Source organism: Orbicella faveolata, unplaced genomic scaffold (assembly GCF_042242905.1).
Source record: "Orbicella faveolata isolate gen_17 unplaced genomic scaffold, um_ofav_v1 contig_47, whole genome shotgun sequence".
NCBI classification, from domain to species: Eukaryota; Metazoa; Cnidaria; class Anthozoa; order Scleractinia; family Merulinidae; genus Orbicella; species Orbicella faveolata.
Window position 1 is genome coordinate 14,000,921 of NW_028301577.1, and position 11,601 is coordinate 14,012,521.

The 11,601-nt window shown below is 35.9% G+C and overlaps 2 protein-coding genes across 2 annotated transcripts; both read left to right on the forward strand.

The window, feature by feature from the left end:
• The first annotated feature begins 204 nt into the window (after positions 1-204).
• LOC149097247 (uncharacterized) lies at positions 205-11,276 on the forward strand. The gene is made up of 3 exons (XM_089280566.1): positions 205-444; positions 9,225-10,151; positions 10,410-11,276. The coding sequence occupies exons 2-3, from the start codon at positions 9,225-9,227 to the stop codon at positions 10,605-10,607; spliced, it is 1,125 nt and encodes a 374-aa protein (XP_089136692.1). The 5' UTR covers positions 205-444; the 3' UTR covers positions 10,608-11,276.
• Positions 539-8,365, forward strand: LOC149097248 (uncharacterized). The gene has a single exon (XM_089280560.1). The coding sequence runs from the start codon at positions 556-558 to the stop codon at positions 8,185-8,187; it is 7,632 nt and encodes a 2,543-aa protein (XP_089136686.1). The 5' UTR covers positions 539-555; the 3' UTR covers positions 8,188-8,365.
• Positions 11,277-11,601: the final 325 nt, after the last annotated feature.

Below are 11,601 nucleotides of genomic sequence, written 5' to 3' on the forward strand. Positions count from 1 at the left end.
AACATAACACTGAGCATGGAAAATAAAAACAACTCAAAAGCTTGCAAATTCGCATACATTTTGGATGTTTTTCTTTGTGTTTCGCAAAATGCAAAGTAAAAAAAGTACAAGCAAAGACAAAATAAGAGAAAGACAGAAAAACAAGAGCAGTAGAAAGAGAAAAACTAACTCCGTGTGGCTTTGTTTGATCCTTGTTACTCCGGCCCAGGCCCTCAGGGCCAGGGCAGGAGTTGAAAATTCGGCTTGATCTGTAGTCGTCGCCAGAATTCTGCATTCTTGCGCAATAGTGTGACGTAATCCCAGGGCGCTTTGCTGGCGAGCTTTTCCACGGACCTATCACGTGCTCAACGTGACAGGCCACGCTCGTGGAAAAACTTGTGGTAAAGTACTGGCGGAAAAGATCGGTGGAATACTGTTTACTGGCGAGCGAACACTTTTGTAGAAGTAAGCTCAAGTGTTGTGTTTTCTTTGTTATGATTTTGAGTTGTGCTGTAGCTTTTCTCAAACACTGCAACATTCTAGCCCTCATATCGGCCGAATACAAATAAAAGTTGAATGCCAGTGAGATACCTTGAATGCCAAACTTATGAAAGTACACTGAATGCCTGCGCAAAAATCGATTGCACTAAAATGTACCACTCAGAACCTGAATGCCAGAATTCCTATGTAAACAAGTTAGAAGTGAATAATGACCGTAATTATTCTTGCTCAGAACTTGGCAAAGACAAGTCTATTTCAATAAAGGACTGTAGATCTCGATATGCTGAGTTTATTTATTATCATCGTGTTAAGGCTAGCTGCCATATAGTTCGATGTGATCGTGAACCAAGCAGAATTTCAGTGAAACGGCTTACTCGTGTTCTACAAAAAAGCAGGAAAATAAGGAGGTTAATTAAAAAACACATTATCAGGAATGTACCACGGTCATCTCGAATTCATCTTTATACTACATTTAGAAGTGCTCGTTCAACTGTTGATTACAGTTATAACACCGTTCAATGCAGATCTTCTCATAAGGTTAAACTAAGAAAAAAGCGAGTTTTTTCCGTGGGAATGAAATCTCATCTTGCTGTAGCATCACGCAGAGGAAATCGTAAGACTGCTAACCTGAAGTTTAAGCTGAAAGGAAACGGTAGATTTCCAAATGCATCAAGTAAAGATATTTCAACAGAATCACGGGTTTATAAGAATTTGAATCACAGAGTCAACTATTGCCAATCAAGCCTTTGTACGGATATAGAAAAAAATCCAGGGCCAGTTTCAGTTGTTCCTTCTCAAACACTCCATGCACCATATTGTCAAGGTAATGTTGCAGTGTTTGGTCAAAATGCTGGACAGCAATGTGTAGCCATGTCTTTATGTAGTCTAATATATAACAACAAGAATTCAATTACTTCTGCAGAAGACTTGGTTGAAATTATGAACATTGGTAATGAACTGTATTCTAGTCTATCAAGAATATCCAGAAACTCTTTTTTGATGTTAACAGAGTTACCAACAATGATTACAGTGTTCGACACTAATTACAAGCTGCAGTATAGTGAAAGTTATACTTGCAGGCTACATGCAAACAGCAATTATTCAATTGAAGACTTTCCTTACTCCATGCCCCTGGATAGGGCTTTGCACACTTTACTAGCAGAAACCTATAACTCATTCCTGTTGACAATAGAGAATACTACTGTAGCAATTTATCATACTTTAGATGGTACATTTAAAGTATTTGATTCCCATGCCAGAGATTCATTTGGTATGGCCCATCCTCAAGGAACATGTGTATTGTTGCATGCCCAGGGAATGAATAAATTAGTGGAATACTTTCAGACTTCATATACTGTTGATGCCATATTTGAGCTTAAAGGTTTACACATTTCTGTATCAGAAAATGAAGTTGTTCATAATGATAATGAGCCATTCTCATCCAATGATCAAAATGTGACCTGTCAAACAGCTGCAGTTAATGCAGATGTTACTATGGAAACTAATGCAAAAAAGAACTGTGCCATATGTTTTTATTGTATCTGTTTTTCAATTATCAAACCATGTAGTAATTGGAAGTCAGTTACATTAGAAGCTGTTGTTGAACATGGAAATATATTTTACAAAGAAAACCTTGACATCAGTAACCAGCCCACAATTAATGAGTTACCAAGTAGGCTTAAGATCTATGACGCTGATGTAGATGTGGAATATAGTTCAAAACACCAAGGAATCCTTTCATGTGGTTCTTTGTCCACCAAACTAGTCCTTCAGAGGTTAATTTTAGAAAACAAAAACATGAATACTGGATTTCTTCTATGGATCTCTGGTTACTGTGTATGTTGTGTTTTTTGCCATTCTGGCCGTGGTACCACTAAAACAAAGAAGACAAAATATTTTGTAATGGAATTCCATGAAAATCAAGGACTTCAATTATTTGAAGACAATGATGTAGATTCCCTTATTCAAACATTGGGCAATATTATAACAAACAAATTCAACTGTCATGAAGTAGAGTACTGTATTCAATTTTTATTGTGTACATCCCAATTAACTAATACTGGAAGGCAAAGAATTAGGAAAAAGCATATGTCAACTTCACAGAAAGTATTAGCTGCAAACAAACGCAAACAGAACTATGCTCAAATTGAACCTGCTAAGAAAAAGGTCCGCACAGAACAAAAAGCTTTATATTACAAAAATGTATTTTGTCATAAGAGGAAAGAAAACAAAACATCAGATCCAAATGACCAAACAAAACCTCACAATAAAAGATCCAAAAAAGTTCCAAAAGATCCGAATAAAACCTCACAATATGACTTGAGTCATTTTATTTCAATTTTCCATAAGAAGATTATGGAAGGTCCATACTACACATGTTCTGTGTGCAATAGACTACTTTATAGAAAATCAGTTATTCAACTTAAGGAAGCTAAATATAATACTCGCTTTCTTTTCACAAATAAGAAATCATTTGATAACAATGAATACATTTGTAAAACATGTGACTTGAAGGTTTCAAAAGGAAAAGTTCCGTGTCAAGCTGTGTACAATAAACTACTTGTTGATGAAATCCCTACAGAACTTGAATCTCTAGAAAAGCTTGAACAGATCCTTGTAGCACAGCGCATTGTATTCGAGAAAATAGTAGTAATGCCCAAAGGCCAACAACGAAAAATTAAAGGGGCTATTTGTAATGTGCCTGTTGATTGTGACGAGACATGCAACATTTTACCACGTCCTCCTGAAAGATCAGGCATAATTATGTTGAAACTTAAAAGAAAACTGCAGTTCAGAGGTCATGTCTACTTTCAAGCAGTACGACCTGAGTTTATTGTCAATGCCCTTACGTGGTTCAGGATGAATAATCCATTGTACAGTAACACAGTAACTTGTATTGAAAATATTGACCCAAGTCTAACAGGATTCCAAGACTGTGAAATAAGTTCAGGTACATGTGCTGACCATGAAGTGCATTCTTCAAATCATAACTCTTGTGAACAAGACACTGACCATGAAGTACACTCTTCAAATCATAACTATTGTGAACAAGATACAATACAACCTGCAGATGACAATGAAGAAGAAAAAGATGACCCCTTGAATGAATTTAGAGCACCAATTAATGAAACATGCCTACAGTCTGTTATACCAGATTATCCTGTAACTGTAGAGCTAGATGGTAATAATTCATCAGGAAATGAAGTCTACAATATTGCACCTGGTGAAAATAAACATCCTGTATCCTTGATGACAGACAAACAATGTGAAAAGCTAGCATTTCCAGTATTGTTTCCTAAAGGAAGATTTGGCTATCAAGTAGAAAGAGAGGTTAAATTGTCACCAGTAAAGTACTTTAATGCAAGACTTTTACATTATAGTGGCAGATTTGCAACAAATCCAGAATATCTATTCTTTGCACAGTTCATAATAGAACAGAAGAAAATTTCAGATAGTATAAATATTGCTTTAACAAAAGTTCATGGACAGTCTCTTACAACATCCCATTTAAGATCAAATGCACAAAGTTTGCAAAATCTTATTTGTCAAGATCACGCTTATTTATTTTTAAGACAAATTCCAGGCACACCACCCTACTGGCAAAAATTCATGTATGAAGTAGTAGCCATGGTAAAGCAGCTTGGTATTCCAACATGGTTTATGACATTATCTTGTGCAGACCTTCGATGGCCTGAGCTTTTTCAGATTATTGCTAGAACAAAGGGCATGAATTTAACCAATGAACAAGTTGAAGCCTTGTCTTATAATGATAGATGTTCTATGCTTAATCTTAATCCTGTTGTTGTTGCTAAGCATTTCCAGTATAAGGTAGAAACATTTTTCACAGGGGTTCTTCTCACCACTGCAAACCCAATTGGTAAAATAGTTCATTATGCTCTTCGTATTGAATTTCAAATGAGAGGTTCTCCTGACTTACATGCATTGATGTGGACCTCAGATTGTCCAAAACTGACACATGAAAACAAACAAGCGTACATAGAATTTATTGATAACCATGTCCAGGCATGCATTCCAAACAGAGAAACAGACCCTCAATTACATGAATTGGTCCAAACATACCAAAACCACAACCACTCTAAAACATGTCGAAAATACAAAAATGTTCCTTGCAGATTTAATTTTGGTCAGCTTTTTACAAAGAAAACAATAGTAGCAGAACCCCTTTCTGACAATATACCTGAAGAGGTCAAAAGTAACACTCTTACCAGACGAAAGGAAATTCTTCATTTAGTCAAAGAAAAAATAGATAACGCTCTAAACCCCAATAAACCAGATTATGACTCAAAATTAACCGAAGCAGACATTTTTAGTTCTTTAGGTATTTCTGAGGAGCAGTATTACTGGGCTTTGTCAATATCACCTGATTCTCATTATGAACTGCATCTCAAGCGGCCAGTAGACAGCTGTTTTATTAACAACTACTTTGTTGCTGGTATTAAGGGATTTGCAGCAAATGTTGACCTACAGCCTGTTTTTGATCACTACAAGTGTGTAACATATGTCTGCTCATACTTCACAAAGGATGAAACTGAATGTTCCCAAGCAATCATGAATGCAGCAAAAGAGGCCAAAACTGCTAATTTAAATGTTAAAGATGGCTTGAGAAAAATAGGTGCTGCTTTCCTCTCTTCTAGAGAAGTGAGTTCACAAGAATGTGTATACAGATGTATGCCAGAACTTTGGTTGAGAAAAATATTCCCCAAAACACTTTTTGTTAGTACTGATCTACCAGAAAAAAGAGTACGTGTTGCAAAAACCCAACAGGAACTTGATGCATTAGACAATGACAGTACAGATATCTACAAGTCCAACATAATTGAGCGTTACATGATCAGACCAAACTGTATTCCTACTGTTGATAACCTATGTTTAACAGAATTTGCTGTACACTATTATAAGGATTACAAAAATGAATGTTTCGAGACAGCTGATGCCCAGCCAGATGTTCTCACAGACAATATAATTGAATCTCAAAGTGAAACTATGAACACTAATCCAATACTCCCAAAGCAAATCAGGTTGATGAATACCAATGAACTTATGAAATGTAGGAAAACTAGGGCAGTTGTAAGATATCATACACCAAATAAAATAAAAGAGCCTGAAAACTATTTCCATCACTTACTCATGCTCTATTTTCCATGGAGAGAGGAGAAAAGTTTGCTTGGCAAAGAACAAACATATGCATCAAAATTCTATGAACCTGCAGTACAATCTGTAGTAGAATCCAATAGAGCAATATTTGAACCTAATGCTGATGCTGTTTCAGAAGCACTTGAATCACTGAGGAACAATCAGGGTAATATCATACAATCATATGATTCTATGAATGATCAAGAAAATGCAGATTTACATGCAGACATGCCAGATGACTCCATTCCAGAAGAATCATTCAATGAACAACACCCTTCACATCTTTCATCAGGAACTGAATCTCATCACCAAAGTACACTTCCAACAATAACAGTACAGAACCAACCAGCAGATGTGTCTGATGACTTTCTGCGTCAGTCTGTGAGATCCTTAAACAAAACACAGCGTTATGCATATGACACAGTTCTGTCTTGGTGCAGAAGTAAAATAAAAAATATGAACAGTCTAAAGCCTGACAAAGTTAAACCAATATATCTCTTTATAACTGGTGGTGCAGGTGCTGGAAAAAGTCACTTGATTAAAACAATATATCACACTGCAGCTAAAACTTTTAGACATGCTTGTATGAACCCTGAACTACCAACAGTACTTTTAATGGCTCCAACAGGAGTATCTGCTATTAATATCAATGGTACAACAATAAATACAGGTTTGGCAATTCCTAAGGATACAAGCGACAATCTACCTGCAATGTCAGACCAAAAGAAGACTCAAATGAGACTGACATTTTCAGAACTAAAGCTTCTAATAATAGATGAAATTTCTATGGTTGCAAACATTACCTTGCTTCATGTACATCAAAGATTAAAACAAGTTTTCGGTACGGCTAACTTGCAGTTGTTTGCTGGCATAAGTATCATTGCTGTAGGTGATCTGTATCAACTGCCACCTATACGTAGAAAACTGGTTTTTCAAAACTACAAAAATGATACTCACAATCTGTATCACCCATGGCAAGTTTTCACAATGATAGAACTAACTGAAATTATGAGGCAAAAAGATGATCAGCCATTCACTGAGCTATTAAACAGAATAAGGACTGGTTCTCACACTGAAGAAGATATCAAGTGCATTAATTCAAGATCAGTTAGTCCATCAGATGATAATTACCCTTCAGACGCACTTCACATTTGGGCTGAAAATAACCCTGTTTCTGAACACAACAACAAACAACTAGACCAAATTTCTGCACCTTTGTTTGTACTCACAGCTGTAGATCAGTATCCACCTAATGTCACAAAACAAGATATTGACAGGGTGTTATCTAGAGGGAGATCTGAAACAGGTGGACTTGATTTTGAAATCCACATTAAAGAAGGTGCAAGAGTAATGCTTACAACTAACATCGATATTACAGATAGACTTATAAATGGTCAGATAGGAACTGTTGTAAAAATTAATGTTAATCAAAGGAATCAAAAACCAACAGTTATCTTTGTAAAATTTGATGACAATAAAGCTGGAAACATTTCAATACAAAAATGTGGAAACCTGTTTGCCAGAGAAAACAGAGCAGTACCTATTGAACCAATGCTGACTAGAATCAAAGTCAGGCTGGGTAAACCATCCTCTCCTGAAATACAAAGAATACAGTTTCCTATCACACTAGCATGGGCATGCACTGTGCACAAAGTTCAAGGTTTGACACTTAATAAAGTTGTTATCAGTTTCAACTTGAATAGACAAAGAATTTTTAACTATGGACAGGTGTATGTTGCATTAAGTCGTTCAACTTCCTTACAAGGACTTTACATTCTGGGACAAATAGATAGTAAAAATGTAAGAGCAGACTCTAGAGTCCATGATGAATATGAAAGATTGCAAAATAATTCATCAATAAGTATGCAGCAAACAAGTGAACCAATCCAAAATGTTCAGGAAAATAACTCAATTCTAACTTTATCTCTTCTAAATATACGTTCTCTTAGAAAACACAGTATTGACATTAAGTTTGATTCAAATATTTTCAGTAGTGATATTATAGCTCTAACAGAAACACAACTTCTTCCTCAAGACACTGACCACAATATTAGAAATGACTTAAATCCCTTTACAATGTATAGACAAGATCATATTTCTGACAAATACTCAAGTTTAGCACTCTGTACCAAAACTAACATTCAAATTACACAACAAGAATATTTCCCTTCAGTAAATGCAGTGAAATTTGTTGCTACTATTAATACTTCTATCCAGCGACAGCTGTCCTTTCTTCTGTTATATAGACAAAACAGCTCTAATGTGTCACAATTTATAAACTCTATTGAATATCTACTTAGCAGTGATGCTATTGACATCATACTTGGCAACTTCAACATAAATTACTTCAATGAGAAAGACATAAGGCCACTTGAATGCTTAATGCACTCTCTAAACTATGTACAAATTGTACAGACTCCTACATTTATTTCTGCAGGAACATTGTTAGACCATATTTACATGAAACCAACAGCATTTGATATCATCCACAATGCTGTAATTAGTGTTTACTATTCAGATCATGATGCAGTTAAAGTATCATTGCATTTGTAACTTATAATATTATAATTAAACAGCAACATTGTTGTTTTAATTTAATTTTGAATTTAAACTGATTTTCCAAATCACCAGATTACAATGATACACATCAACTGCAACACATAGATTGGCAATTATGGGGAAACTACTGAACTCAACTGATATTGAAATAAAGGAATTCAAAACAAAAAAACTACACCAGTTAAAATAAAAAATCTCAAAAATGATATAAATATATTAGGAATAGGCCATTATACTTTTGACAGGGGAGAGTTTGGGTAATAACCCCAACCCCTCCCCCCCCCAAAAAAAAAATCATGAACAAACAAACTGTGGATAGCAAACAATTACAAAGATAGTGTACCTCCCAAATCTTAAAATATTGTTGAGCAGCTTTTAAAGTTATTACTACTTAAAGTAGTCATAGCAAAAGTCCTGCCAAATATCAAACAACAACAAAAACAAGACCCCTCCTCCAAATCAAAATGGTCTATTCCTAATGGTGATTATATCACACTTCCATATAAATAAGACAGAAAAATTTAATCTTAATTAAAAAAATATTGGGACACTTTGCACCTTTGTGGTGCTGCTATCCTTCAACTGCCAAAGAGGTGGGTAGTTACTTTTACTGTTTGTGTATATATTACCAAATGCACTGGCCTAATGGTTAGCACATTGCACTTTGGATTAAGCAGTCCAGGTTCAAGCGCTACCCAGAATCATTGTGTTGAGTTCTGGGGCAACCACACTTAACACTCGCAGTGCCTCTCTCCACCCAGAAGTTTAAATGGGTACTACTGGCAACATAATACTGGGCGGTAACCTGCAATGCACTGGCATCCCATCCAGTAAGAGTTGCAATTACTACTGGTCACCTTCACACTATGGAAACTGGAATAAGCTCTGGCAGTGTGGGCCAGTTTCCCAATTAATCTAATTCCATTGAACAACGCAATGAAATTACATTATCTTCAAATTTCACCCACTTTCTCATTTACAATATTCTACAATATTCTGTAACAATGATCGTGTTTCCTTTCCTTTTTCAGATGTCATTAAACAAACCAACCACTATTGATGACATTAAGTCTTCGCCTGTCCCTAACTCTCCTCAAAGATGTTCAAAGAAGCTCACATGTGCTGTTCTCAACAAAAGTCCACTAAGGCCCACCAAAAATGGTTCTATGTTCTCCTTGAATCTGTGTGATAACCAGCCATCATCCACAATCAGAGCTGTCTGCTTCAACAAAGACATGTTCCCCAATTTTGAAACAAATGTAACATATGATCTTGAATCATTCAAGCTCAAGAAAGCATTTAGCAATTCAAGCTCCCTGGAACTACTACTTGACCGCGACACCAAAGTTTCCACTGCAACATCACAACTAACAGTAGCAGACCATACTTTCAACATCTCCCAGATCCTAAGAAATGAAACTGAGAACATCCGATTTATCAACCTGAAAGCAAGAGTAACAAGTATTGGGGATCCAATCTTGGTCGGCACATTCCCCGACAACAAGACAAAGAGAACCATTTATCTGGCAGACAATACAGGGCACATTGAACTTGTTTTGTGGAGAGAACGAGCAGAAAACATAGAATTTGGTAAAGGCGATGTCCTTAGTCTACAAAATGTAGTGTTGTCCACCTTCAATAACCAACTCAGCGTCACATCAAGTTTTGAGACTGTCATTACAACACTAAATGAAGAAATAACAGTAGCCTCAACACAGCATCCACTGCCCAAATCCAATGTCGTCTCTTTGGAGACCTTCATTGTCGCTATCAAAGAATTTATCTGCACATACACCTGCATTGACTGCAGGAAACAGATCGACCCAGGAGCGTACATGGAGAGTCCAACAATAACATGTCCAACATGTTCGACCATGTTCTTAAAAGAAAGCACACAGCTAAGTAACCACTGTATGGTCCGCCTAAACAACAAGCAATGGTTTTCAGCAAATACAGGAGTAAGTATCTAAACTGTACACTGTACAAGCATGCATTCCTTACTTTAAAAACGTTTCAATAATGATTTCATTTACCACCCTCCTTCCAATAAGCACCCCCATTGTAGAAGCGCTTCCCCTCGACTATCGTCTTGTTATTCCAATAAGTACCCCCTTCCAAGATGATTTATTACCATACACTGACTGTCACCAGATTATGATATATAACAAGAACCATTTCAGTTCATTCCTCAATCCCAACATTTTATTAATTTTCAGGTCATTCAGCATCTCTTTAATTGGCAAACTCCCAAAATAAAGCCCACAGAGCAAGATGTCATCAACCTTCTCAATACAAAGTACATCTTACAACTGGATCTGGACAGAAAAGTAATTGAACATGCTACACCAGCTAAAGAAACACAAGGTGATTCCCAAGAACAAGAGTCACCATCAAAGAAAGTAAAAACACAGTAAAAGACTTGGAGTGACAAGACACTTAGTGGCCTCATAAACTCTTTATTGTTGTCTTAAGTGATACAACCTTCACAAAAATGACAAAATCACTTTGAAAAATTGTTGCAAAAACAAAGTACTACTGTGTTCTAGTTAATGTTTTACCATGTTTTAGTTCTTGCTGTGTCAGAAATTTAAAACTCTGATGGTGGAACCTTCACACAGTCACAAGATCACTTTGAAAAGTACCACCATGTTGTAGTTAATGTTTAGCATGCTTTAGATAATGTTGGACCACACATTATGACATTTACAATACTGGTCTTAATAATTGTTGTTCCAAATACACAGTCACAAAATCATTTTCAAACATTGCCAAAACACAGTACTACCATGTACTAGTTAGTGTTTTAATATTAATATTTTGGTAAATGCTTGACTACGTTTTATCATGTTTTAGTTAATGTTGTACAAGAGATTTAAAGTGGAAAATAAGCCCATTTTATTTCCACCATACAAGAACAATATTAGCCTTCCTAATATTATTCTTATTATACCGTTCTTAGTTTTCGTAGAATCTGTTTCGTTGTTGTTCCCGGACAATTTTACATAGTTTCCTGCCTTCTACTTATCACCATGTTAACTTATTTTCTATAAGGAAAATAAAACTGTTAGTTAATAATAAGAAAACATTTGTATTTTATTAGGGGAATGCAGGGAAAGAAACACTAACAATTATGTAGCTTTTGTAATTACCTTCACAACCTAAACCTAAAACAGAGTGGGTCATGGTTCGGCGCATGTGCACCCTCATTAGATTTATGGATTGAAAAACCCCTAGTCAGATGTACTTCAGTAATCACATATTATAATTAGTCCAAACCAAACATTTCCTTTACCATATTGAAAACTCAAAATGCAATTATACGTGTATCATAAAGCCAGCACTTTGCTCAGCTATCTGTACCACACCAGTTCATCACAGGTAAACCCCCGCCCCACCCACCCATTTATA